Source organism: Pogoniulus pusillus, chromosome 31 (assembly GCF_015220805.1).
Source record: "Pogoniulus pusillus isolate bPogPus1 chromosome 31, bPogPus1.pri, whole genome shotgun sequence".
NCBI classification, from domain to species: Eukaryota; Metazoa; Chordata; class Aves; order Piciformes; family Lybiidae; genus Pogoniulus; species Pogoniulus pusillus.
The window spans coordinates 1,803,348-1,830,565 of record NC_087294.1 but is presented as its reverse complement, the minus strand read 5'-3'; the positions used below and the strand labels follow the sequence as shown (position 1 = coordinate 1,830,565).

The following is a 27,218-nucleotide window of genomic DNA, read 5'->3' as shown; positions in this document are numbered from 1 at the left end:
CTGGATCAAACAGACATTAGAAGATGGAGGGAACCCTCAAAATGCAAACTCTTTATATCCTGTGTAAAAAAGTCTCAAATGCCAATCACAGAACCCCTCTTCCAGCCCTTTCCTTTCGTAGCTTCATCTGTGGAGCTTCCTGGAGTAGGAAAGCAGCAGGCTGCATTGCTTAATCTGTCAGTGTTCTCTCAATTCTGTAAAAGAGTTCCCTTGCTAAAGAGTATTCCAGGCACAGCCAACAGCCAAAGCAAACTTAGAAGCAGTGAGTTTCAGTGTTGTGATGCAGTGCAGTCTTTGTTGTGAATAGTGGGAGCAAGACACATGAAGTCATGTGTGTGAGCAAAAACTCAGCTACAGAAGCTTGAGGGGAAGCCAAATGTGGATCTGGATACAAGAAAGCTTCAGTATCACTATGTATAATTCCTCTTATCAGACAAAATGGCTTCTTCAGGAAGTTCTCCTATAAATTACTCACAAGAGCTTCTCAATATTGGCATCTTGTAGGACTAGATAAATAAACAAAATATTCATCTAGACACTTAGATATTGGTCTAGAACAGCAAGGTTCCAGCAGTAAAAACTGTGATGCAAATGCCTTGGCTCACCTACATGACAAACAAAAATATCCTTGCTTTGATTCTTTGCTGCATGAGTCACCACCAAAGGAAAAATCAAATTACTAGAGAAAATTAAATATTTGTCAAGGAAGTGAAGAATCTGGGCTACTAGGGTGAATTGGGTGATGATTATTCTTAGAGTTCATTTCTATTATGAACAAGATATTGTTGGCCCCTTTTAGACTTGAGTAGAAACAGATCGTGCTGCTTTATGAGGGTTTCATATTCACATCTAGAAAGTTGTGTTTACACTGAAGAGGTTTGAGCTGACAACAAGCATTGCATTTCTTTCATCCCACTTGCTATCATCCTGTAACTATGCACTAAGAAAAATACTGATCCCTATCTCAGAGCAGGGACCTCACTAGGGAGCAAAATTTGACTGCACCCAAACTTATGGTGGCTGAACAGTATACAAATGTCTGATTTGATCAGCAGACAGTTGTGCCCCCAAAATGAAATACAATTATAACATCATTTCAGTGTATATTTTATATTAAAAGGAAAAAAAAAAAAGAAAAAGAAGTCTTGTTGGAACAAATATAAAGCCATTCAGAAGCCATTTGGCTTCCAGGCTGTTCCAGATTTTGAATGCCTTCTCATTGCTTTTGAGTGATGTATAATAGAAATACAAAGGTCAGCACTATTGTCACATTGAAAACATTTCTATCCACGTCTTCCTAAGATGTTGCATGGGTAACATCAGCAGGCAATGTGTGTCACAAGTACTATGTGTCAGAAAGCAGCCCCCTGATCACAAAAAGCAGCTACCCGGAGGTTGTAGGTTGCATACTGAGTTTGCTAAAGGCTGGTCTGCATCTCAGATACTCTCAATAAACATTTGGGGACAACAGTTAGTTGGTTTCAGTGCCCAAATGATTAAGCATTTATCTTTTGAACATCCAAATTGTTATGATTCCTTTAGGCATCTACATCCTGAGTATCAGGGCCACAAGGATGATCAGAGGGCTGGAGCACCTCTCCTATGAGACTGAAAGAGTTGGGTCTGTTCAGTATGGAGAAGTGGAGGCTCCAAGGTGACCTTATTGTGACCTTTCAGTATCTGAAGGGGGCTACAGAGAAGCTGGGGAGGGACTTTTCAGGATATCAGGTAGTGACTGGACTAGGAGGAATGGAATCATAGAATCAGTCAGGGTTGGAAAGGACCACAAGGGTCATCTAGTTCCAATCCCTCTGCCATGGGTAGGGACACCCTACCCTAGATCAGGCAGGCCAGATCCTCATTCAGCCTGGCCTTAAACACCTCCTGGGCTGGGGCCTCAACCACCTCCCTGGGCAACCCATTCCAGGCTCTGACCACTCTCATGCTGAACAACTTCCTCCTCACGTCCAGCCGGAATCTCCCCACCTCCAGCTCTGCTCCATTTCCCCCAGTCCTGTCACTCCCTGATGTGCTGAAAAGTCCCTCCCCAGCTTTTTTGTAGTCTCCCTTCAGATACTGGAAGACCGTGAGAAGGTCACCTTGGAACCTCCTCCAGAGTGAACATCCCCAACTCTTTCAGTCTGTCCTCATAGGAGAGCTAAGCTAGAGATGAGTAGGTTCAGACTGGATGTGATTCAGAATTGTTCAGCACGAGAGTGGTGAGAGCCTGGCATGGGTTGCCCAGGGAGGTGGTCAAGGCCCCATCCCTGGAGGTGTTTGAGGCCAGGCTGGATGAGGCTGTGGCCAGCCTGATCTAGGGTAGGGTGTCCTTGGGCATGGCAGGTGTTTGGAATTAGATGATCTTTGTGGTGCCTTCCAACCCTGACTGATTCAATGATCCTATGATTCTATGATCAGAGCCTCTGTCCCTGCTGCAGTTGTGATGCCACACACAGGCACAAGAACTCTTGGTCTCTTGTTCACAAGACAGCAGTGTGGATGCTTGTAGGAACTTGCCATGCTTACAGCCAGTGGGGACCTCTAGTTTTTGTCCCCTTGTAAGTAAAGCTTCTGAAAAGCAGGCAGAAAATTTCTTCAGCTCATGTTTATTCTTCCTAGGACTAAAATAATCTGCAGCTTCCCAGGATCAAAATTCCTTTTTTTGATTTAGATGGACTGTTGCTGGCAACAGTATCTAACCCTTGTTAACCTTTCTTTAGACATCATTGGTCACAGCACAGTTAGAGGAATGAGGCTGTAAGTCAGGGTGAAGCCAGAGAAACAACATTCAGGAAGTTTTGAGACATTTAGATTGTCTTTGAGAGGCATCTATGATTTTTTTCCAGAATGAGACTGGGAAGGTTGACAGTAGATTTGCAGTGCTGTAGAGGGCCAGTGGCCAGGAATGGTTTGTGGCAGTCAGAGTAGACATATACTTTCTTAAGGTGCTTGGTGCTACTGCATCCTGGAAGATGGAATACAGACTATTCTCCACAAAAGTCAGGTAGTACTTGCCCAAACATCTATCCCAGTGAGGAAGCATTAGTCCAAAGGCAAAACTCCTTCCTTTGTTTCCACACAATGGAATGATGAGGAGGAGCACAGCCCTCCACCCTAGCAGGGAACTCTGCAGATCCCTACTCTGAGAGCAAACATGCAGGCTTTTCAGTTTGATTCTGACTAGTCCTTTCCATAAAAGTCACAACAATTTCTCTTCAGGAGGAAGTACTTGAGTCAGCCCCACAGAGAACAGAAGTTTATCCTATTCACTAAACGGGATGAATCTTCTATTGAGATGCTAAATATTGTTTCATTGCCTTCCATAAGACCTAAAGAACATTTTATACCACAGTTCTATTCATTGTGAGACTTTTGCCCTTGGCTCTCCAGCTGTTTCACTGCTTACATCCTGAGGCAAGAGCTGCTGAACATGGGGAGTGGAACTGAACAGGGACATTCTACAGAAGATTTTAGAGACGATGTTACAGCTCAGAATTTGCTACCCAGATCTTCCAGGAAAAGGAACAGATCTCAAGAGCAGAAGTAACAATCAGCACAGGCTGAGAGAATGAAGATGTTAAAAAGACCTTTAAAGCATGAAAGGGCAAGACACAGACATAATAGACATCAAGATTGCAGCAGAGATAGGGATGAAGGGTGCTGAAGTGATAACAGGACTCTGGATGCTAGTTTGTGAAGAAAAGAGGAAATTAGCAAAAACAAAAAAAGGTGAATTAAATGGCTAGAATGCTGATATGGAATAGGAAAGTAGGACACTGGAAAGTAAAGACTGGGGGAAGGGGGAGGCTTTTTGCCATGGAAATGGGAAGGAGAGAATAATTTTAGACTTCAGAAAAATGAACAGTATTTTGTAACAAATAAGATGATAAATGAAGGAGGGAGGAGTCTGTGACTGGAGTTTAAAAGGTTGAGAACAAAGTGATTTGAAAGATTATGGTACAGAACAGAGAGGGAAAGGTGGAGAATAGGGAAGACGTTTTAGCTAATGAATTTGAATTGCCAGTACAACATCAAGAAGAAAGCATTTACTGTTGGGTAAGAGGCTGAAAATACCAAGACATGCTGTTAGAAAGAGAAGAGATGCTGAAGAATTTTACACAAACATATTATAGTCACTTTTTAAAAGAAAAGCAGATTTCTAATTGCTTTTGGTTGTTACATGCTTGTAACAGCAGAGGAATTTAGTCTCTATAAGGAAGTACTTCTTGAGGCAGAGTATTACAGAAAGGTAATATTCAAGTCCTACCTGTTTTTTTTTTAGTGTGTTTAAAATGATTCCTTTATATGCAATAAATAATGACATATGGACAATGCCAGAAGAAAACCAGAAACACAAAACTTCTGTCATTTTTCTTTTGCTGTCTGCAGCTAGTATTTCCTCTCAAGGTATTCCAAACTTCACACTGTTCAGCTGAATTTCCTTCATCTGGAGAGAACAAGAGATCAGAGCTAATAAATAAGTAATAGTTCTGTTCCCTCTCCTTCTCTCCGATCCTCTCATACACTAAAAACTAAGCAAGAAACCTCTGGCTAAGGAAGAGCAGATGACCTTCTTAAGTAGAAAGCTGTGTTTTGTTTGGATCTGGAGATCTGCACGTGAATGAAAGAAGGCAGACAGCTTTTGGTAGTTAAGAAAAGCTCATGCCTTTCCTAGATTTGCTTTATGTGCAAATCTACTGGAAGAGTTTCTTATCCACAGCATGATTTCTATTGCAGGGCTAAGGTGCTGGGGAGAAAGATACTAGAGAACCAACTGCAAGTATCCCAAAGATTTTATTTCAGTTAGAGATATCTCAGCATTTCATTCTATCCTGATCAATACCTCCAACATTCAAAACCTGATTTTGTTTCATCATTAAGAAGAAACCCTGCATTTTCCCCTGTTGATGATTTCCCTAATATAGTTTTCATTGGTTTCATTTATGAAAGATGCATAAATACTGCAGTAGGGCAGTTGCAAAACTGGTGTTCTGAGTGGCTGCTCTGGTAAACACTAAGTGGCTGTTTCAATAATGGCTGAATCTGTATTCTGGAATCAAATCTGAGATGTCCACATTTGTAGAGACAGAGACATTCCTAATTGTCTTTCTTCTTGAGAAAAAACATAGTGCAATTGAAACATTTCACTTAACTTGAACATTGCCTACAGCTCCATGTTACATGCTGCCCTCCAGGATGAGGAATTTGTGGATAGGTTGAACTGGCCTAGTGCAGAGGTAGGTACAGAAGTTTTTCTTTACTCAAGCTGGGATGATAGTAGCTCTTGTATGCACCTTGGCCCCAATCTGCTGTGGAGATTAGGCATCCAAACTAGAAATTGGTTTGCTTTCAGTGCTCTGTATCTAAGCAGCCACAATATTGCATTCCCTTCATATCCTCAGGTACCCAGATTTCCCCAGTCAAGTGCCTTTGAGTGCATATTACTCCTGCTTGGAACTACTTCCAGCTAACTAAATCACAACCAGCTCTCATCAGGACATGCTTTCTGCCTGAGATCCCAGAGGAGCCTGGTCCAGGAGATGCTGAGAGTGTGCTTCTTGTTCCCTAAAAGAGCCAAGCTCATCACAAAACACAAGCAAGCTGTCAGTCCAGATAGTTCTCCTCCAGAGAAAGAGGCTGGTCACAAGTAAGTTTTGTGGTTGTTTCATCCTTCATGCCCTCACCAAAACTGGTCCCATTTTCTCAATTTGTCTTTCACAAATAAAGCAGGAGAAACAGCTCTGGCCAGGATGTGTGATTCCTGGGTTCATCCCGCGTGAATGAGAGGAAATTCAGGTCTTGTCTTCTCCATCACCAGAAGCTTGCCCTTGTTTCCAGTTCTGTGTTCTGAGAATACTCAGTCTCCACTATTCCCACTGACAGTGATGTTATGCAAAAAAAATAGCCCAAACCCCATCAAACAATTAAAGACTAATAAGCCAGAGAGGCAGCAAAGTACCCACCATTAGAGTGTTCACCTGGGAGCAGGAATGACTTGATTTCTGCCCTGCTGTTACAAGCACTAAAGAGTGTGGGAGCCACATCATTTCATCTTTGCAATATTGAATAAAAGCAAGAGAACACATCCACCAGTTACTTTTTCAAGGCATGTTCTGGGCTTTAATGTGTTTTTAAAAGGGATGACTTGGCATCCTAAAATTAGGAGTGGGCTGTGGCTGAAAATCTCTCATTCTGCATTTTGGACTGGGTTCCTCAGTGCCAGAAATGGATAGGATTAAAGCACTCTCTTGTTCACAGGTCTTCCACTCTTGGTTGTGCAGCAGCTTAAACCAGCCTAAGACAGTACTGCTGATGCTTTCTCCTACCACAGAAAACTGATCACAGTGAATTAGTTCAGAGTTAATCCATCTTAGGACTAATCAGTTGTTTCTACAGTTAGTTTTCTGCCACAACACCTACTTGATTTGGGTTACCATATGGTAGAAGGACATGGTAGGAGCTGGCCCTAAGGCTTGGCCTTACATTGACCAAAGCTGCCAATGACCCTCATATTCGGGTTGCTGTCTTTGGGAACTAGAATTCTGAGTTGTCTCATCCTGTCAAGGTATTGCAGATGCCCAGGTGCTTTACAGAAGGCTGTTCCTTTTTAGGAGACAACCCTCCCCACAACAACCAACCACTAAAACAAACAGATCCAGCTGGTCCAGTACCTGCAAGCCAGTAAATAGGGCTGGCTCTGGTGAACTCAAGGCTCCTCACAATGCACTAGAAGCAGAAGGAGAGTCAGGCTGACTTTCTCATTTCTCATCTTTATAATAGTGCCCATCTGAAGTCTACGTTGTTTTTTTTCTTCTGATGTTCCTGTTTTATTTGGCTCCAGTTTTAACTTTCAGGGTTATGCTTATGTTTATTTTTTTTGTCATTGTTGTTATCTTACAAAAAATATGATCATATGTACCAGGGCTAATACACAACAACTAACTAAACCAAAAGCTGAAAAATGGTGGCTCTACTTGTGGACAGGTCAAAGAAATGGAAAAATGTTATTAGGGACCACATGAAAACCAGCAAGGTTGGAACAAACTTACTGCAATTGATACATGAAACAAATTGCCTGACAAGTTCTCTTCAAACACCTGCAATTATTATTAAGTGGATGCTTAACCTGACTGGGCATCCTATAAGGTATTTATCCTTGCATACAAGTTCTGCAGTTATGTGGCTACCATGAACCCATAACCAGCAAATTCATTTCTCCTCTGTTCCATAGTTTCCCTTTTGGTTTTTTTAGCTGTTTATACTATAATCAAATATCTTAAAACTTCACCCAGATGAAGCTGATATTCACCAAACCTCAATGGAGAGTTCAATGAAAGTAGATGTTTTGTGAATGTTTCTTCTAATGCATCATTTGATTTGGGGGCTGTGATGGTTTGGGTGTTACCTGCCCCCCACACACACTTTGTAAAGTCACCCAGACTAGGCTCAGCCAGCTCTGGAAATTGAGTGAAGCTTATATTTACAGCTAGCACAATATACAAGCAGATAGTTACAGTATATACAGTTATAGACAGAAACAGATAAGGGAAAAGATAATACAGAAACACAACAGCCCTCCCAGAAACCTGAGTCCCCAGGAGGGGCTCCCAAACACTCTTGCACCTTCTCCCACCCCTCTCTACCTTACCCCAGACGTTGCCTTGTGCCCAAGGAAGAATGGAGGGTTGGCCAGGGGGGTTAGAAAGCAGGTGGATTAGTCAGAGAGACAGCAGGTTAGGTTAGGTTAGGTTAGGTTAGGTTAGGTTAGGTTAGGTTAGGTTAGAGAGAAATGCAGCTCAAAGCCCAGGCATTGACCAAATGTCTTATCTGTATTTACTCTTGTTCTTATACCTCTCAGCAAGCCTATGAGTGAAGTAGACATCACCATTGTTTCTCTTTCACAGCCTGTAAGCTAGTTCTTCTCACCAAAACGTTCTAGCTAGCTTCAAACTATCACAGGGGCAGATGAGCTCTTCTTTGGCTTGAGTCAAACAATTTTGAAGCTACTGCTTCATTTGTTTTTATTGTTCCAAATGCCGTGGGGACATCAAACAAACCACAGAGAACTTACTTCCTGTGGTCCAGACCCATCCTGATGAATGCTGAATGTGGATGGGTATAGAAGACTCAATGTTTCTGCATTATCTATCAGTCCCTGCTCCAGAGACCTTGTGAAAAAGACAAGAGGCTCTATGCTTCCCTCATCCAGGAAATCATCAATATGATAGGAGTCGTATATGGGAGATGAAACTGATCATAGGACTGAAACAAATAATGACCACCTTTTGTAATTCCAAAAAGGGCTTCCATGATGCAAACAGGTCCACTTTTATGGCTCTGCACAGTACCTTGGAGAAATTCAAATGGCAAGGTTTTGCAAGTTAATGTTTTTCTCTATTTGTCTATGTTTCCTATGTGTCTTTCATCATTAGCTTGTCCAAGTGACTCAGAATCTTAAAAATCCAAGCTTTACTTTTTGCCTGTCTAGTCTGCTCATACAATAGTCAATCACTTGTTCTTTCACCTGGATTTAGAAAGCAAGGCTTAAGTCCACAATGAGCAGAAAAGGGATTTTGACTTGCAGCTCTTGCATCCCCTGGCTTTGATAACAATTATATGCTTTTTGAAAAGTCTGAAGTTACTGAGTTCAAAAATGGAAAGATTTTTAAGTCATAGATATGTTTCATGAAGTGGAAAAAATATTTTCTACAACCATAACTGAAATACATTATTTCACAATATGTAGCCTCCAACTCCTGCTGAAAGAAGTAACTTACTGAAAGACAATAAGCATCAATTTGGCAGGCCTTCTTAAATTTTAAGGTAATCCTCAGCTACTAGGTCATCTTTCCAGTTTGTTGACTATCTCTGATCAACTGAGTGTGGTGCCTTGGTTGGACACAAGTGCAAGTTTCTTCATTAGTTATTTATTAAAGCAATGATGTAAGTCTGCTGTAGAAAGTTTAAAGCAAGTGTTCTGTACTGGAATCTTAATACTTGAGGAGTATTTAAACGCTTCTGGCTCGTCTACTGACACAGTGTTAGATGTGAATCATGGCCCAGTTGCCTCTCACCTTTGTTGCAGAGTTGAGCACACTGAGAAAGTATCCTTGTCTCCATCACCAGAGTTTGTAATTAATTAGGGCAGACATTAAGTCTGTACTTCTGTTTTGTGCTAGTTTGAAGCAGGCTAGAATGTTTTGGTGAGAACTACATCACAGGCTGTGAAAGGAAGGCAATGGTGATGTCTGCTTCCCTCACAGTCTTGCTAAGGAGTATGGAAAGAAGAAGAAATGAAAACATCAGGTAATACTCTTGCCATTTTCTCTCACTCTCGCTTTGGCTGCTGACTGCGCAACATCTTACTCCCTAACCTCACCTTCCATTTGGCCTAACCCACTTTGCTTTCTTAACCCCCTGGCCAAGCCTTAATTCTTCCTTGGGACTGGGGTAAGGTAGAGAGGGGTAGGGGGAAGGCGAAGGGGTGGTTGGGAGCCCCTCCTGGGGACTCAGGTTTCTGGGAGGGCTGTTGTGTTTCTGTATTACCTTTTCCCTTGTCTATTTCTGTCTAGAACTGTATATACTGTAACTATCTGTTTGTATATTGTGCCAGCTCTAAATATAATCTTCATTCATATTTCCAGAGCTGGCTGAGTCTAGTCTGGGTGATTTCCAAAGTGTAGGGGGGCAGGGAACACCCAAACCATCACATTCCTGCAAGGAATGTCAGATTTTAGGATATGAGAGAGCTGTGAAGACGAACATTGAGAGACAAATCAAATGTCAGTGTAGTCTGTTAGGGGAATGCAATGGCTTATTCTAAGGGAACACTATTAAAACCCAAGTGCAGCGAGAGAGAGGTTTTAGTGCTAAATTAAACTTAAATTATTTGGATTGCACCTGGAGCACAGAACTCATTTGTTCGATTAAAACTCCTGCAAGTCTCTTTCTGTGAGACTAACAGATTGACCAACTCCTTTTAAGCCTCACATGAAAGTGACACAAATGCACGGAAAAAGGAATAAATGAATAAATGTGGAACAATATTTTTATCCTTTGCTGCAGTAAATTAGATGGAAAGGGACACACCACTAAAAGGGAAAAGGGTAAAAGCATATCACTAGACCACTAAGTTTGCCTTGTACCTTGCTGGAAAAGCTAGGGGTCATCAGGCTGAGTGTTCTGAAAGCTCCTCCATTCAGCAGGAGTCAGAAAAGCAATTCATACTTTTGTACGAGTCAAGCCTACGAGATGTTTTTAGTAGGCTTTTAGGCTTGATTTTGGAAATATCATAGAGTCATTTATGGTAAAACTGTAACAAATAATAGCATCTGTCTTGAATATAGACATCTCAGCTCCATTACACTACAGCAGTGCCATTAGGTGCCAGCCGTTTTTCCTGTCCCGTCTGCTTGTTGCTGGATTTGGGGTTGGGTTTTCGTTTATTTTTGGTTTTATTTGATTGAAAAGAACATTGTTCTGCTGCCTTTCCCAAAGCAGGCACACCAAATAACCCATGTAAAATGCAGATATGCTCACAGGGTCATTAACACTAGCTGTTTACTGGAGGAAATGTTTGCATGAGCAGCAGTGTACACCACTTAGGATGGGATCAAATACTTTGAATCTCTTTCAGATCAATTTGGTGGCAGAATCTGCCTAGGTGCTGAAACCCCAAGTATGATTCTCTTGACTGCAGCTTGGTCTCCATAAACACACTTGAACAAATGAGCTTTCACAGCTAAGGTACTAGAAAGATATGGAAAGGTACCTGCAGCAGGAGAACAGACTGAGGTTATTCCTGAGGTCACTCTGTTAAAACTACATTGTTTCTGAATTCGATACCTTTGCTACTGGAAGGTAAGCACACCCTGAAGAAAGAGCAGTGTAAGGAAGGATGGAGCACAGAGAAAGGGAGCAGAAAATGCTGAGACAGCTGACACAAGTGCTTTTGTAAAAGAAGGAAGAGGTGAGCACCTGCAAACTCCTGCATCATGTCTATGTCATCATCTCAAGCAAGGAGTAAATTGCCCTCCGCGTTTTGCCCAGGAGTCAGTTAGGAAACACAGTATATACAGACCAGGGCTTGGCCTTTGGTAGAAGTAGGCACTTTGTTTTGGCTTGTTGCATAGCAATTTAACATCCGAGTTCCCAGCACTGAGCAAGGAAGACAAAAACCTGAGTCCTGTACCATTGCCTCATTCTTCACTAGGGTGAAAAACCCAAGCACTATTCCTTCTGTGTGAGAGCTTTGTTTCTCATTCCCTCCATCACAAAATGAAAGGAAAAGGGAGGGTGGGGGGGAACAGCCAACAAAACCCCAAAACAAACAAACCCCACAAACAAACAAACAAAAATCTTCAAACAAACAAAAAAAAAAGCCCTCCCAAAAAAATGAACCAAACAAAAAAGCTCCACCTCCCAAAATAGCCTTTTTACTCTCTAATGTGAAATATCTACAATTCTAACAGTTCTAACGTTCAATGAAATCTTGTGCTCTAAATCAGAACTCAGTGGTTTCCTCTACAACTCTTCAGGTAACCCCACCCAACCCTGATGTACTTCCTTTTCTGTTTATATGGCCAGTGATGGGAAGCCAAAACTATCTTCCTATCAGGATCATTTGGGAACCTGATTCATAGCTCAGGCACTTGGAGCCTGATGGAAATTCTATGCAGGTGCACGGAGCTGCTTCCTTCCCAAACAGTGGCTTTGCAATAGCTAAAATGGAGTTAAACCAGAAATCCAGCTAGGCAGTTTTGTTGGATCGTTGGTTACAATGATTACTATTTGATGTACACCACAGATGCTCTTTAAATTATGCCTCTTCTCCAACAGCTCATATAAAGCTTCATGCTCACTATTCACAATTTCATTTTAAAATACCAGTTCATATAGCTTTTTCAGCATGAGAGTAAAGGAGTGGGAAATGGTGACTAATAATTCCTAGATGGATTTATGATTCAACATTCCTGGAAAGCAGCTATGCAAATATCAGATAGCTGTCTTGTGGAATAAGTAACGAGTGTATTTCTGAACACTGGAGGCAGAACTTCCTAGGCAGCAGTCACTTTCTATCACTTTCCTATCCTTGACCCATTCAGTTGTCCACACAGTTCATGTGCTGAGGAGCAATCAGGGTGAAATACCTTATTAATAATAGTATTCAGTAAACTTGGTTGTGCTCACTCAATAACTATAGGCATGAACAGGAATAGTTATGTGAAAACTTCCCCCCCCTGCATATAAGTCTTTTTTGCACAGGTTTACCTTAAGCCTCATGTATTCTGATTATTATTGTAGAAAATAATATAGTATTGTGATTCTCTGCATATTCCTTGATTATCTAATGAAAGCTTTAGCTTGTCTTCCTCATTATGCCCATAGAATTCCATTCCTTCAGTACATCATCTACTCATCTGTGGGTGTACTCAAAAGGAGATGAGCTAATTAAGGACAGGTAGCCTCAATGTCTGTAGCAGAAGAGATCAAACTGCCAACATTTCTCAGTATTCTGCTTTTCTCTTCATAGTGCTTGCAACAACCAATGTGTTTCTAACTGCCACGTGTTTGCTTTAGAGAGGAGAACACAACCTAGTGCCTTTGTCCATACTATTGCTATTCAAGCGTAATTTTGGATGTAAGTGGAAGCTAAAAAGCTTTTGCTAGTATTTAAGTTAAATGCATGACTTACTATGAAAGTGCCCTGTTTTCTGTCATAAAATACCCTACTGAATCACAAGGCATCAGTTAATTAGAGCCAAATGTAAAGCATTCACATCACAAAATGCAAGCAAACATGGTTTGGGTACAAGAAGAACTCTCAGTGTATTTTCTAAATACTAGTTTCAATTTTTTTTCCTAACTAACTAAAACAAATTTCAGAACTTAAGCTCCGATTTCTCCTCTGACTTCCCATTTTCAGTTGTACCACAGCAGTTTTCCCTATTCACGTGGAAGTTATTCAGGGTTTTTCCACCACAAGTGCTTGAAAACAGGATAAATTAGATTGCAGAGGGGACTATAACTTTTAACACTAGCAAATAAATGGCTTGTAGGCACGTGGGAAATGGATATTGCCATAAAAGGACTGTTTGACTCCTGGGGTTTGTAGAAATGAGATGACACAGTCTTAACAGTTCCACTATAGAGACAGATACAGAAAGATTGGTTCTCTCTCATGAGCATTTTCACAGTATCACAGTATCACAGTATCACCAAGGTTGGAAGAGACCTCACAGATCATCAAGTCCAACCCTTTACCACAGTGCCCAAGGCTAGACCACGGCACCAAGTGCCACATCCAACCTTGCCTTGAACTGCCCCAGGGACGACGACTCCACCACCTCCCCAGGCAGCCCATTCCAGTGTCCAATGACTCTCTCAGGGAAGAACTTTCTCCTCACCTCGAGCCGAAATTTCCCCTGGCGCAGCCTGAGGCTGTGTCCTCTTGTTCTGGAGCTGGCCACCTGAGAGAAGAGAGCAACCTCCTCCTGGCCACAACCACCCTTCAGGTAGTTGTAGACAGCAATAAGGTCACCCCTGAGCCTCCTCTTCTCCAGGCTAACCAATCCCAGCTCCCTAAGCCTCTCCTCGTAGGGCTGTGCTCAAGGCCTCTCCCCAGCCTCGTCGCCCTTCTCTGGACACGCTCAAGCATCTCAATGTCCCTCCTAAACTGGGGGGCCCAGAACTGAACGCAGTACTCGAGGTGTGGTCTGACCAGTGCAGAGTACAGGGGCAGAATGACCTCCCTGCTCCTGCTGACCACACCATCCCTGATGCAGGCCAGGATGCCACTGGCTCTCTTGGCCACCTGGGCACACTGCTGGCTCATGTTCAGGCGGGTATCAATCAGTACCCCCAGATCCCTCTCTGTCTGGCTGCTCTCCAGCCACTCCGACCCCAGCCTGTATCTCTGCATGGGGTTGTTGTGGCCAAAGTGCAGCACCCTGCACTTTGAGCTATTGAACCCCATCCCATTGGCCTCTGCCCATCTGTTCAGGCGGTCAAGGTCCCGCTGCAGAGCCCTTCTGCCCTGCAACCCAGCCACATCTGCCCCCAGCTTAGTGTCATCTGCACACTTGCTGATGACTGACTCGATGCCCTCATCCAGATCATCTATGAAGATGTTAAAGAGGATGGGACCCAGCACTGATCCCTGAGGGACACCACTAGTGACAGCTGCCAGCTGGATGTGGCACCATTCACCACCACTCTCTGGGTCCGGCCCTCCAGCCAGTTCCTAACCCAGCACAGAGTGTTACCATCCAAGCCGCGGGCTGACAGCTTAGCCAGCAGTTTGCTGTATTCCTGCCCTGAACAGCAAGAAGAGTCTCTCAAACATGGTGACTCTTGCCAAAGTGAAAATGTGGAAGTTTGGTTGGATTAATTATAACATTGGAGCTTTGGAATTCCTTTATTTCAATTCTCAATATATTATTCTCATTAATTTCAACCCAAAACTGGCCTCTGCTAATACAAATGAAAAACAAAACAACTCAAAACAAACCAAACTAAGCCAAACTTAACTAAACCCGCTTCAGTGAGATGCTTTGGCAACTGCCATACTTTCTTTGAAACATTTTTTTAAGAGGACATCTGTCAATAATTGCTTCAGAAGTTGGTTTCAGTTTTGACAAACAGAGAGTTTTCTAATGAATGTTTAATTGGAACATTCCTGACATTGGAGTTGAGTAGTAGTTGGACAAGTGTGCAAAAGACAGGATGTTTGCACAGTCTAAGGGAGAAATCTGGTGAGAGCACAACATTGACATAGAATCATAGAATCAACCAGGTTGGAAGAGGCCTCCAAGATCATCCAGTCCAACCTAGCACCCAGCCCTAGCCAGTCAACCAGACCATGGCACTAAGTGCCTCATCCAGGCTTTTCTTGAACACCTCCAGGGACAGTGACTCCACCACCTCCCTGGGCAGCCCATTCCAATGCCAATCACTCTCTCTCTGAAGAACTTCCTCCTAACATCCAGCTTAGACCTACCCCGGCACAACTTGAGACTGTGTCCCCTTGTTTTATTGTTGGTTGCCTGGTGTTATATAGGCTTCTTGCCCAGGAAAATCCCATAGCAAGCAGAAAGCATTGCTGATATGGTTTGCTGTGACAGCAAGAGGAACTAATGTGGCCAGATTGGGACTGCTTCATGCCCTGGCTATGGAAAGCATCTGAACTTATTTATATATCCTCTGCAGGACATAGCAGTAGTAAGCCATACACAATGCCCATGGTTAAGAAGCTGAGATTCACTGGAAGTGGAGTCATCAGTATCTCATTTTGATGAAAAAACCCCAACATGTGGATTTCCATTTTCTGTGTGGAACAGCCTCTACCACAGCGGGGCACAGTGAGCAGCTCAAGTTCTGCTGCTTGCAGGGCTGTGAAAAACTATCTGCATGCAACAGCTGCAGAGCTGCGTGTTCCTGCTGAAATCCCATAACCGAGTAAGGACACCACTGGTTGCAAATTAGCCCTGTTTAGAAAGTATCTCCACATGTTTATGCTAAAATTTCCAGAAAAAAGGGTGTTCTTTTGCACCTCCCACCACCTTTGCTACTGCTGCTACTACCACAGCCTTCTCTCTAGGCGAGGAGGTGCTAAGGTGTGCTGAGACAGCAGTAGTGCTTGCAGCAGGAGCTGTACCCATGGAGGTGGGAAAAGTGCAATACCTTTTCATTCTTGTGAGTCAATCCTCTCTCTCTTTTCTTTTTCCTTCTAGAGCGCAGCAGGACAATAGTGATTACTGTCTCCCTGTGCAATTACAGCTTTCTAGCCACAGGCATTTTGGGGTTAGATATAATTAATCTTTTCCTTATGCACTTGAGAATGCGTTCGGATACTCTCCAAGTCTCGTCTTAAGCAGACACCTTTGTTCCCTGGGGAGGATTTATTCACTGCTACAAATCACTCACTCTGAACATCCTAATCAATACAGTTCAAGAGAGTTTGGAAAAAAATGATGTTTGGAAGCTGTGGTGAACAGTTCTTCATTTAGTTAGTAGAAAACAAACTATCCTTGAGAGAATGCATCGTGTGTAATTCTGAATCAGAGCTGCCCAAATTGTCAGAGCCCCCCTAGATGTTAATTCACTGAAGCAGCCAGTCTTCAGTGGAAATTTCAGGGAAGGATAGAACAAAAAGATAGAAGATGCTCAGGTTTTTAGTGTAGCAACAGTTCTTCTTTCAGTCGTAACAATAAAAATAGTCTTCTGTGCAGAGGTCTCAGTGACACAGCCCCCAAGACTTTTCAGAACCACAGGTGACTGGCTCAGACTCAAGGGGTAAATGAGCACACTGGGTGCTGCTACTCTTCTTTCTGAGGATGGGAGCACATAGAGGGGGCACAAATATCACTGTTACAGAAATCTTTTGCATCACCCATAAATAGATTACAGTACTTATTTACTTCATCTTGTGTGTACATGTGCCAGTAGGAATGTCCTGGGGGAGGAGGAGGAAAAGCACAGGTTGTGTAGTGGCTATAAATTACTTGACTTAGGTCCAGCTTGATTAACTTCAGCCTACAAAAAGACTGACTGAAATCAGTCTCCAGCCTTGAACTGCTGAATGAAAATTAGGTAGGCACAGAGAATGGGTCTTTAGAAATGCCATAGTGGGTGGCATTCCTGATTTGTCTAGGCTTATCCACATCTTTGCAAAGGAGAAACACCTGCAGTAGAGTCAATGGAGTAGTCACATTTAGCACTACACAGGGAGATCAGAATTTGGGCATTTGTCACTAAAGTGGCAATTGATGAATATAAATAATAGTTTCAGTGGATGGAATTTAAATAATAAGTGATGTGAGTAGGAGAGGATCCACTTCAGTGAAGTTGTTCTTCTGGACTAATTTGAAGAGACCACAAAGTCTATACAAACGCCAATGGATTTATTCAGCCCCTCTTTTCACTTTAAAAGAGAAATTGACTTGGGGAAAAATAAATCCAATGGAAATCTATCTTATTTAAATGTTTGTGTTAATATCAAATGGCTGAAACAACTGCAAACTGTCTGAACTTTAGTTTAGAAATTAACAACTCTGATCAGAGTATTGCAAGCATTAGCTCCAGAATGGCACCTTCTTATTGCATCTTTTATACCCATTGTTTCAAAGGATGCACTTTCAGTAATGGGACTTCAATGATACATATGGGATTTAGGCAGCAAGGGCAAAGTGGTGCATCATAGGAAATAAATCTAGAGAATACTCCCAGCATTTGGGAACCTGATGAATCATAGCATCAATTACAGAAACAGGCTAAGGTTGAACCAGAAAAATCTTTCCACCACTACTATACCAACAGAAACCTCTAATCTTGCAAAAGATGCCATTTTCCAGCAGTCACAGGCAAACTAATGTTTGGCAGAACCAAATCAAACAGTGCTCAGTAATTCACAGCAAGACACAGATAAGGTTTAGTGGTTTGGTGGGGGGTTGTTGGGGTTTTTTTTGTGTTTTTGTTTTTTTTGGCAGAATCTTTTGCATTTTTAAACTATATAGCTTGAAAATATCTCATTATCTGCTATTATCAGCAGCATTTAACTTAAGTGTGTTTTTCTGGGAAAAAGTGCAATGGAAATTGTGAATATTGTTGAGTAATTCACAAATATTGCAGGATAGAAATGGTTATTTGAAAGTTTCGGGTTTGGATAAATAAATGACAATCACCTGGCAATGTCAGGAGAGCCTGAACATCACCTGCATAATTTTTAACAAGCTGGTTACATCACCTGCATAATTCTTCATAAGCCCTTTTTTTGTGCAGCTGAATCATAGAGTCACAGAATGGTAGGGGTTGGAGGAGACCTCTGGAGATCATTAAACAGAATGGAGAGTTGGACAGAGAGAAATTTATCTCAATTCAACAAGGGCAAGTGTAAAGTCTTGCACCTGGGAAAGAACAACCCCAGGTATCCCTATAGGCTGGGGTCTGATGGAGAGCAGTGAAGGGGAAAAGGACTTGGAGTCCTAGTGGGTGGAAGGTTGACCCTGAGCCAGCAATGTGCTCTTGTGGCCAGGAAGGCCAATGCCATCCTGGGGTATATTAGGAGGGATGTGGTTAGTAGGTCGATGGAGGTTGTCCTCCCCCTCTTCTCTGCCCTGGTGAGGCAGTCTCTGGATTATTGTGTCCAGTTCTGGACTAGATGATCTTTTGAGGTCACTTCCACAATCACATTCTGTGATTCTGGGTCCAGCTACCTTTCCAGCTGTTGGAGCACATGGTCTCAGTGGAGTAGATGTTCTCATCAGTTTCATTAATTACCTTCAGATTACTTGCAATAATTAATCAACTTTAAACAAAAAAGCAACATACCTTTAGCTGCTTCCTGCTTGTGTGTTAAAAGCACTGCTTTTGTGTGGGAGAGAAAGATGGCAGGTCCTTAACATAGAAACAGAACAAAATCTCCCTTGTGTGGCTGTATTCCTCCTGCTTATGGAGTTAGCTCAGCCTGTCTTGGAGGACCTTATTCCTGTGGTTCCTTCTGCAGCATGGCATCCTTAGGAGGACACAAGGCTAGGGATGGAGCCATGTGAATGGCTTGGAGGAGTGAAGTTACCTAATGGTCTCAAAAGGGATGCCAACCACAGCCAAGCACCTGTTCAGAGCAGCCAAAATAGTAATGGAAACTGCTTCAGGAGAAGAAGGAGCTCTGAGAGCTGAAACTCTGGAACAGGGGAAAGTTAACGGAGAATTTTCAGACGTTCCTTCATCTTGGCAGAAACTGCTGCTGTCCAAGAAAAGATGGACAGAAACATTCATCTCTCTTAACATAGATGGTACTTGAGAATCTGTTGGCTTTCATTATTTCTGCTAGCTCAGAGAGGTGGTTAACCACTATGCTACGTTCACAATCTGACCAATGCACAAAAATGAGTCCTAGGAACATCATGGGTTTTAAGAAGATATTATGTGCAACTGAAAATGGAGCTAATGACTGGTCTGGCTTTCCAAGGTAATTTTGGGAACGTGAGTTCATGTTCAAAACCAGACTGGGTGGCAGCTTGAGACAAAGTCTTTGGCCTACTGAAAGATTCCAAAGTAACTCTTAGAAATATTTCTTGTGATGCCTCTGCTTGAAATTTTGAAAGATAAACAAGACTGTGATACTTTGGAAAATGGGGACAAGCATAAAACACATTTAGAATTAGACCTGAGGTAGAAGAGCATTCAGACTAAAGTCCACCACAGGCAGCACCCTGTAAAGAACAGAAGTATAGCTACCCAGCATGGGAAAACGGGAGGAGCTGTGTTGGAATACGCCGTTAGGAAGGCTGCAAATTTCAGGAAAGCCAATGAACAGAAGAATGCTTCCTAACAGCCCTAGAATAAAAATTATTAACTGGAAATATGTGCAATGCACAGTTACCCATTGTGCAGTGCTGATACACAAGTTAGTAGAGTGCTGGACATTCTGGCAGCTGCGCATGCTTGCATTCTGTCCCTGTATCCAACGCTGGCCTGGCCACACCTTGAGTGCTGTGTCCAGTTCTGGGCCACTCCATTTAAGAAAGATGTTGAGGTGCTTGAACGTGTCCAGAGAAGGGCAGCAAGGCTGATGAGGGGGCTGGAGCACAAACCCCATGAGGAGAGGCTGAGAGAGCTGGGGCTGTTCAGCCTGGAGAAGAGGAGGCTCAGGGGGGACCTAATTGCTGTCTACAACTACCTGAAGGGAGGTTGTAGCCAGGCAGGGATCAGTCACTTCTCCCAGGCACCCAGTAGCAGAACAAGAGGACACAGCCTTAGGCTGCACCGGGGCAGGTTTACGCTGGATGTTAGGAAGAGGTTCTTCACAGAAGGTGTGATTGGCATTGGAATGGACTGCCCAGGGAGGTGGTGGAGTAACTGTACCTGGAGGTGTTCAAGAGGGGACTGGATGAGGCACTTAGTGCCATGGTTTAGTTAATTAGAAGGGTTAGGTGGTAGGTTGGACTTGATGATCTTAGAGGTCTTTTCCAACCTGGTTGACTCTGTGATTCTGTGATTCCATGACAGTGTCTCTGGAAGAAAACCAACAGATAGTAACAGTTCTCAAGGTCATTTTTGCCCTACAAGAGGACAGCTAAATAAAAGATGTAAAGGATAACACCTGCAGTGTTTCTAGGGGCTAATATTTGTTATGTTTTTACTTTGTCAGAAGAGGCTTCAGATAGCCTTCAATGGCATGGTTGTCTGGAAACCTCCACTCCCACATGCTTTCCAGGTGCCATGAGTGCCTGCCACTTCAGTTTCTTTTTTTCCACATCTGTGAGCTCCTCTCTGCTGTACTGGGTAATTCTCCATCAGCTGTATCCAAGCATTAGTGACCAAGTCTACAGAATGGTTTTATTCTTCTTGTCCATAACGTGGAATGAAGCCACTTCAAGAGATCACATAGTGCCAGGTTGGAAGGGACCCCAGGGATAATCTGGTCCAATGTTTGCTACAACTAGCAAGGACTGGCAGACTGGCACTAGGTGTGCTGAGTTAGGTCAAATGTGCTGGGAAGAAATGCTGAGGTTTGGATTTTCTGTTGTGCACTCACTGAATGTGCCAGAACTGTGCAAGAGGCATGACTCAAATATAAAGCATAACATGAAAGCAGCATTTAGTTTGAGAGCTCTTGAAACAAAGCAATGGTCTCTTTTATTGTGAAATACTGTGGTTGTGTTTAATGTCAGTCTCTGAAGTCTGTGTTCTTCTTTATCATTGCACTTAGTTGCACACCTTTCAAGTATCAACGAGCAAAGACATACAGTAGATTTCTGAGGCTGCACAGTTGTGTCAAATATTAATCTTTTGCCTGAAAGGATAAGGATTGATTTAGCTGTAGCAAGTGTAATCCTTTTTGCTTTGTCAGATGAATCTCTGATCCACATCATGGAACCACCACCTATGCTTCATCGTTGAAGCAACCTTTTTTCCATTGCAGTAAATAAGATTAATTTTATTCAGTTTTCCATGATTTGTGTATATTTTTAAAAGGTTTTGCTCCCAAGATCTTTTCTACATTAGGTTGCAAGTGTAAAAATGTTTCAGAGATGTCCATTTTCTTCAGGATAAGAGCTTCATTTTCACTCTGCTTCAAAGTAGAGACATTTTTAAGAGTTGGTTCAGTGGAAGAAGCATATTAGAGCTGCTGGATGCTTTTGAAAGACCAGGTTAAAGATAGGTCTTGGCCTATAGCAAAATTTGTTTGTTACTAGCATCTTATGTCCTAATTTCCTGTTTACTCAATGAGAAAGGTGTCATTATTGTCTTATTGTAAAGGGGTTTGGAAGAAAAGATTCTGCAGGCAACTAGTGTGCAGATTTTAATGTAACTGGTTCAATCTTTATTTCTAATACCGTAGAAGTACTATACTTACTCCTTGTGCTACTCTACTCCTTGCCTCAACTGTGGTAAACAAGGCTCAGGTCCTGCCAACATGGGTTTAGGAAGGGCAGATCCTGCCTCTCCAACCTGATCTCCTTCTATGATCAGGTGACTGCTTGGTGGATGTGGGGAGGCCTGTGGGTGTGCTCTGTCTGGACTTCAGCAAGGCCTTTGGCACTGTCCCCCACAGCAAACTCCTGGCTAAGCTGTCAGCCCATGGCTTGGATGGCAACACTCTGTGCTGGGTTAGGAACTGGCTGGAGGGCTGAGCCCAGAGAGTGGTGGTGAATGGTGCCACATCCAGCTGGCAGCTGTCACTAGTGGTATCCCTCAGGGATCAGTGCTGGGCCCCATCCTCTTTAACATCTTCATAGATGATCTGGATGAGGGCATGGAGTCAGTCATCAGCAAGTGTGCAGATGACACTAAGCTGGGGGCAGATGTGGCTGGGTTGGAGGGCAGAAGGGCTCTGCAGCGGGACCTTGACCACCTGGACAGATGGGCAGAGGCCAATGAGATGGCATTCAATAGCTCCAAGTGCAGGGTGCTGCACTTTGGCCACAACAACTCCATGCAGAGATACAGGCTGGGGTCGGAGTGGCTGGAGAGCAGCCAGACAGAGAGGGATCTGGGGGTACTGATTGATACCTGCCTGAACATGAGCCAGCAGTGTGCCCAGGTGGCCAAGAGAGCCAGTGGCATCCTGGCCTGCACCAGGAATGGTGTGGTCAGCAGGAGCAGGGAGGTCATTCTGCCCCTGTACTCTGCACTGGTTAGACCACACCTTGAGTACTGTGTTCAGTTCTGGCCCCCCTAGTTTAGGAGGGACACTGAGATGCTTGAGCGTGTCCAGAGAAGGGCAACGAGGCTGGGGAGAGGCCTTGAGCACAGCCCTACGAGGAGAGGCTGAGGGAGCTGGGATTGGTTAGCCTGGAGAAGAGGAGGCTCAGGGGAGACCTTATTGCTGTCTACAACTACCTGAGGGGAGGTTGTGGCCAGGAGGAGGTTGCTCTCTTCTCTCAGGTGGCCAGCACCAGAACAAGAGGACACAGCCTCAGGCTGTGCCAGGGGAGATTTAGGCTGGAGGTGAGGAGAAAGTTCTTCCCTGAGAGAGTCATTGGACACTGGAATGGGCTGCCCGGGGAGGTGGTGGAGTCGCCATCCCTGGGGCACTTCAAGGCAAGGTTGGACGTGGCACTTGGTGCCATGGTCTAGCCTTGAGCTCTGTGGTAAAGGGTTGGACTTGATGATCTGTGAGGTCTCTTCCAACCTTGGTGATACTGTGATACTGTGATACTGTGAAATAGAAACAGGTCATATAAATTTTGACCTGGAATGGGAGCAAGATAAGGCCCTTCAGCTGAAACATTGAATTTTACATCTTATGGATCAAAAAGAAAAAAGTCTAAACAAAACTTCTTTCTAATTGTTGCCCTAAAAAAAAAAAAAAAAAAAGAAAAAAAGAAAAAAAGCAAAACAAACAAAAAGAATCACCCTAAAACTGAAGTACTTTCTAATACTAAACCTCCTCCTTACCCTGCTGCAAAGCTTGGTAGCTTCAATTGTGTTTCCTAGTTCATTCCATAACATTTTTTCCCCTCCCTAAAGCATTTAATGAAGCTGCATGATTGGTGGGACTGGCTCTAGCCTAAATACTCATAATACACAAAAGAAAACCACAGCAGAGTCTGGCTCTGCTTTACTCAATGTGACACCACTGGACAGCAGCACTGTTGTGTTCCTTCCACACCCTTCCCCAACAACATCCTTCACCCTTTGCCTCAGTGGCTGCAGATAGTTGCTGGATCACAGCTGTGCTTGGGTAAGTGGGAATTTGTTGTGCAGTGGTAGCCCATTCCAGGACATACTGCCCAAAGCTCTTCACATTCATCTCATTTCTGACTGTTGCTTTGGTGTTCGAAGCTGATGATGCTTGTGAGACCTTGCTGTGTCTTTCTTGCCTGTCCCTCTCCACTATGTATTTCATGCAGTTTCAACCAAACAACAGGTAAAACCTCCAAAGACAATCTCAAAACCAGAAAACTAACCCAAGTGCATGGAAAAGAATCCCAGCAGCTGAGTGAAGGAGAGAGGATCTACTAAAGCTGTCGGGAAGAGATTTTGCAAGCTGAACATTTACAGGCCAACACAGACTCTGTAGGGACCCCTGCTGCTTGGAAGAGTTGCAGTGACAGCTCACTAAGAAGGCTTTCAGAGAGAACTGGTGCATAAGGTCTCAGTACAATTTGGCCTCCTATTCAAGCTCGTTCCCAAGCTTCCTTCTTTCTCTGTCCTCTTACAGATCTTACAGCAAGAGAGTTCAAAGAGAGTTTGGGACAAAAGTCAATACTCAGATCACTGTGCAGCTGAGTGGCTGGGAGAGGGGAAGCTGTAAGCAAAGCGGAGCTGCAGACTGCTGTCTGTGCCAGTTGTGCCATGTCCATACATCTTTTTAATCCATTTAATGTTGTCCTTTAACATACTGTCAACAGGCTGCCCATGGCTGTTAACCTGTTAAAACCTTGCTTTGTCCTCTTATCATTACAGGCTCTATAGACAAAAGGATGCAAATGAGCTTCCCTCACGGAGAATATAGTCCGTGTGACAGTCAACAAGGACATCAGACAGCTGCATTGCCTTTATAGAAAGAGGGATGATAGACTAGGCATTGAGATTAAGCTTCCCTCAGAAATCTGTGAGAACAGTGTTCCAAGAGGTCTTGTCTGCTGATCTGCAAGGATCTATCTAAATTAAATTGGCTCGCTCTATCCCACTGCACACTCAGGTGGAAGAGCTACTTTAACCTCTTCTCCCAGGCAACCAGCAATAGAACAAGGGGACACAGTCTCAAGTTGTGCCAGGGTAGGTATAGGCTGGATATTAGGAAGAAGTTCTTCCCAGAGAGAGTGATTGGCATTGGAATGGGCTGCCCAGGGAGGTGGTGGAGGCACCGTCCCTGGGGGTCTTCAAGAAAAGCCTGGATGAGGCACTTAGTGCCATGGTCTGGTTGACTGGCTAGGGCTGGGTGCTAGGTTGGTCTGGATGATCTTGGAGGTCTCTTCCAACCTGGTTGATTCTATGATTCTATGACCTGCTCCATGACCGTCCCTGGTACTGAGATCAGGCTGACAGGTCTCTTCCAACCAGATATATTCTGTGACTCTGTGAGTCTCTTAAATTTTCAAAAAAAAAAAGAATAGCACCACAGCCTTCCCTAAGGAGTTACTCCTTCAAGCATACGAGCCTACAAAGAAAAGGGGGAAACTAATTAACTGCTGGAGTATTAGTTGCTGTTGGTGCCTGTCCTCTAAACTACAACAGACCTTCCCAAGAGCAAAAAGGCTTCTTTCTGTACAAATTTGTACTTAGCATTTGTAGAAATGCCAATGGAGTTATCTCATGTGCTTCAAAGGAAGAAGAAAAGCTGTGTTGGTTTTTAGTATGTAAGTTTTCCATAGTGCAATAGCTGTCAAATTCTGCAGGAAAACATAATTTCCTCTTTTCTGTTGGTGAGTAGGGAAGAATACAGGCACAGCTTGCTATAAGAATTTGTTCACTGCATTAGTTGAAAATTTGTATTTTTAATACTGACAGTTAAAAAAATGCCATAGGGGGAGAAAGGAGAGAAGAAGTCATAACTGGTTTCATGTTCTTTTCCTGAACCTCCTCCTGTTGCAGAAACCTGTTTAGATTGCCACAGGAATGTGGTCAAGGTCCCACAAATCAGTGTGATCAAAGGCAATCCCACATGGACTCCAGATGATTCAATGTGAATTATGCCAGAGACCTTTACTGATCATTTTGCTCTCAATAAATACCCTCAGGGCCACAAGGCACACGCCTGCACATTGGCATAATTAGTCAAGGACAACCCACTCCATCAGCATAAACCATGCCTTGTTTTCCTCATTAACAAGGTGTCTGTTACCTATCTCTTCTGAGATAAGGTAGCCAGTGGCTGGTGGGAACCAAGGTCAGCATCCACCTGTTATTATCCTTCTTCACCTTGCATTCCCACACCTTCCAACATGCAACATGTAAACTAGCTCTAGGGACTCCTCGCACTAGTATAAAAGCATCTCAACATCTCAAGCCCTCTGACTCGCTGTGGTATTTTGGAAATCAGATAACTTAGAGATACTACTTTGACTCTAAGGCATGTTTTCTACAGCTTAAACGTGGCTTTCCTTTGCTGCACACTTGCTTCATACCTTTGTTTAGGGGAGAGAGACTGCGATACAAGTGTCCGCTACCAGCAAATGAAGTACCAACAGCCACACACATTTCTGCTACTTGGAAGGTGATCTCTGAGTAGCTTTGGAGGAACACTGTTATCACAGTATCACAGTATCACAGCATCATCAGGGTTGGAAGAGACCCCACAGATCATCAAGTCCAACCCAAGCAGCATGCTACTGAGGATTCAGGCAGCTGAATAGATACTCAGGTGATGAGGTGCACAAAGGAGACTGCAGCTTTCTACATGGGCACCTTTCCAGCAAGGGAAGGGCTTAAAACAAGGACGTGGGAAAGGAAAGAAAAGCTCCTTTCTGTCACTGAAAAGACAGTGAGTAAACTCTAGAGAGCTCTTTAAATGACAACAGGATTTAACCTAGAAGTCTGATTTTTCTTTCTCCTCCACAAATCTCCCTTTATCTCATGTACTGGCTAATGATTTTGACAGATGAGTTGTGGTGAGTCTTGCTGCAGCAGCATTAGATGTACATCTGCCTGCTGTATTGCCCTGAAGATTATTGGTTTCACAGCAGAGCTGACAGACCTCATGCAGGGAAAGGCAGTGACCTCTGGAGTGCAAAGGAAAGATGGCCTCTGCACCCAGAAATGGCAGCTATGTGTCTGCCTATGCCTCAAGAAACCCTCCCAGTAAAAAATCAAACTTTTCAAATTGCATAGCTTGTCACCACTTTGACACACACTCACATTTCTTGCTCCAAAATGGTTCAAACCCGGGATTTAGTCAGGTAAATTCCTGTTTTCTCACTTCCATATTTGTTTATTGTCCTTCCATTTTGCTACTGTTGTCAGCTGCCCTTTCTATTTCATGGATGCCTTTTCCTGATAACATGCTGGCTAGTAGAACAGAGTAACAGAGCCCTTGAGAGCTCTTCCCAAGTAACTGTGCTGTGCTTGTGGCTGTGAGCAGTGGCTCCCACCTCTCTCCACACTGTTGAAGCCCCAGGCGGGTTTCAAACCAGCAGTGCAGGACGTAGAGCCTGAGGAGGGAATGGCACCGTATACAGGTATATGACAAAGCCCTGAGGAGGCTTATGGCCACCGTGCTCACTACAGCACCTTCACAAACCAGTGGGGAACCCTCTGTGACAAAGTGCCAAGGACAGGAAGCTTGATAGGAAGAGATGAAAAAGTGAGAGTTGCTGCACAGGATGGGTGACAAACAAGTAGACCAAACAGCATCTAATGCAGAACATGCCAGAACAAGATCAGTGCAGGTTTGAGATTCCAGACAGCAAACCTGCAGGCTTGGGAACAATACCTGCTTCTGTAAAAAAAGATACGAGAAAATTAAGGTAAATCTTTGTTATGCTGAGGGGAGAAGGAGAAATGGAGAGACCAAGTGTGATGGTTTGGGGGTTACCTCACCCCCCCACACTTTGTAGGTACCCAGCTAACTCAGACGGACCCTGGGAATATAGATGAAGCAATTTATTTACAGCTAGCAGAATTTACAAGCAGCTATTTACAATATATACAGTTATATACAATTATATACAGAAATATACAAAGGATAAACAATACAAAAGCACAACTCCCCTCCCAGAAACCTGAGTCCCCAGGAGGGGCTCTCAAACCACCCCAACACCTCCCCTGGC

The 27,218-nt window shown here is 43.5% G+C and overlaps 1 protein-coding gene across 4 annotated transcripts in view; it reads left to right on the top strand.

The window, feature by feature from the left end:
• Nucleotides 1-27,218, top strand: part of RGS17 (regulator of G protein signaling 17) — a 96,930-nt gene that overhangs the window by 11,236 nt on the left and 58,476 nt on the right. For 2 of the 4 annotated variants that reach the window (XM_064169477.1, XM_064169476.1), the window contains exon 1: nucleotides 5,381-5,647. The exons of the other annotated variants lie outside the window; for them this stretch is intronic. In XM_064169477.1, coding sequence (XP_064025547.1) covers nucleotides 5,541-5,647 — 107 coding nt within the window. In that variant the 5' untranslated portion in view covers nucleotides 5,381-5,540. Of the gene's footprint in view, nucleotides 1-5,380; nucleotides 5,648-27,218 lie in introns of those variants that run through there. 4 annotated transcript variants of the gene reach the window in all.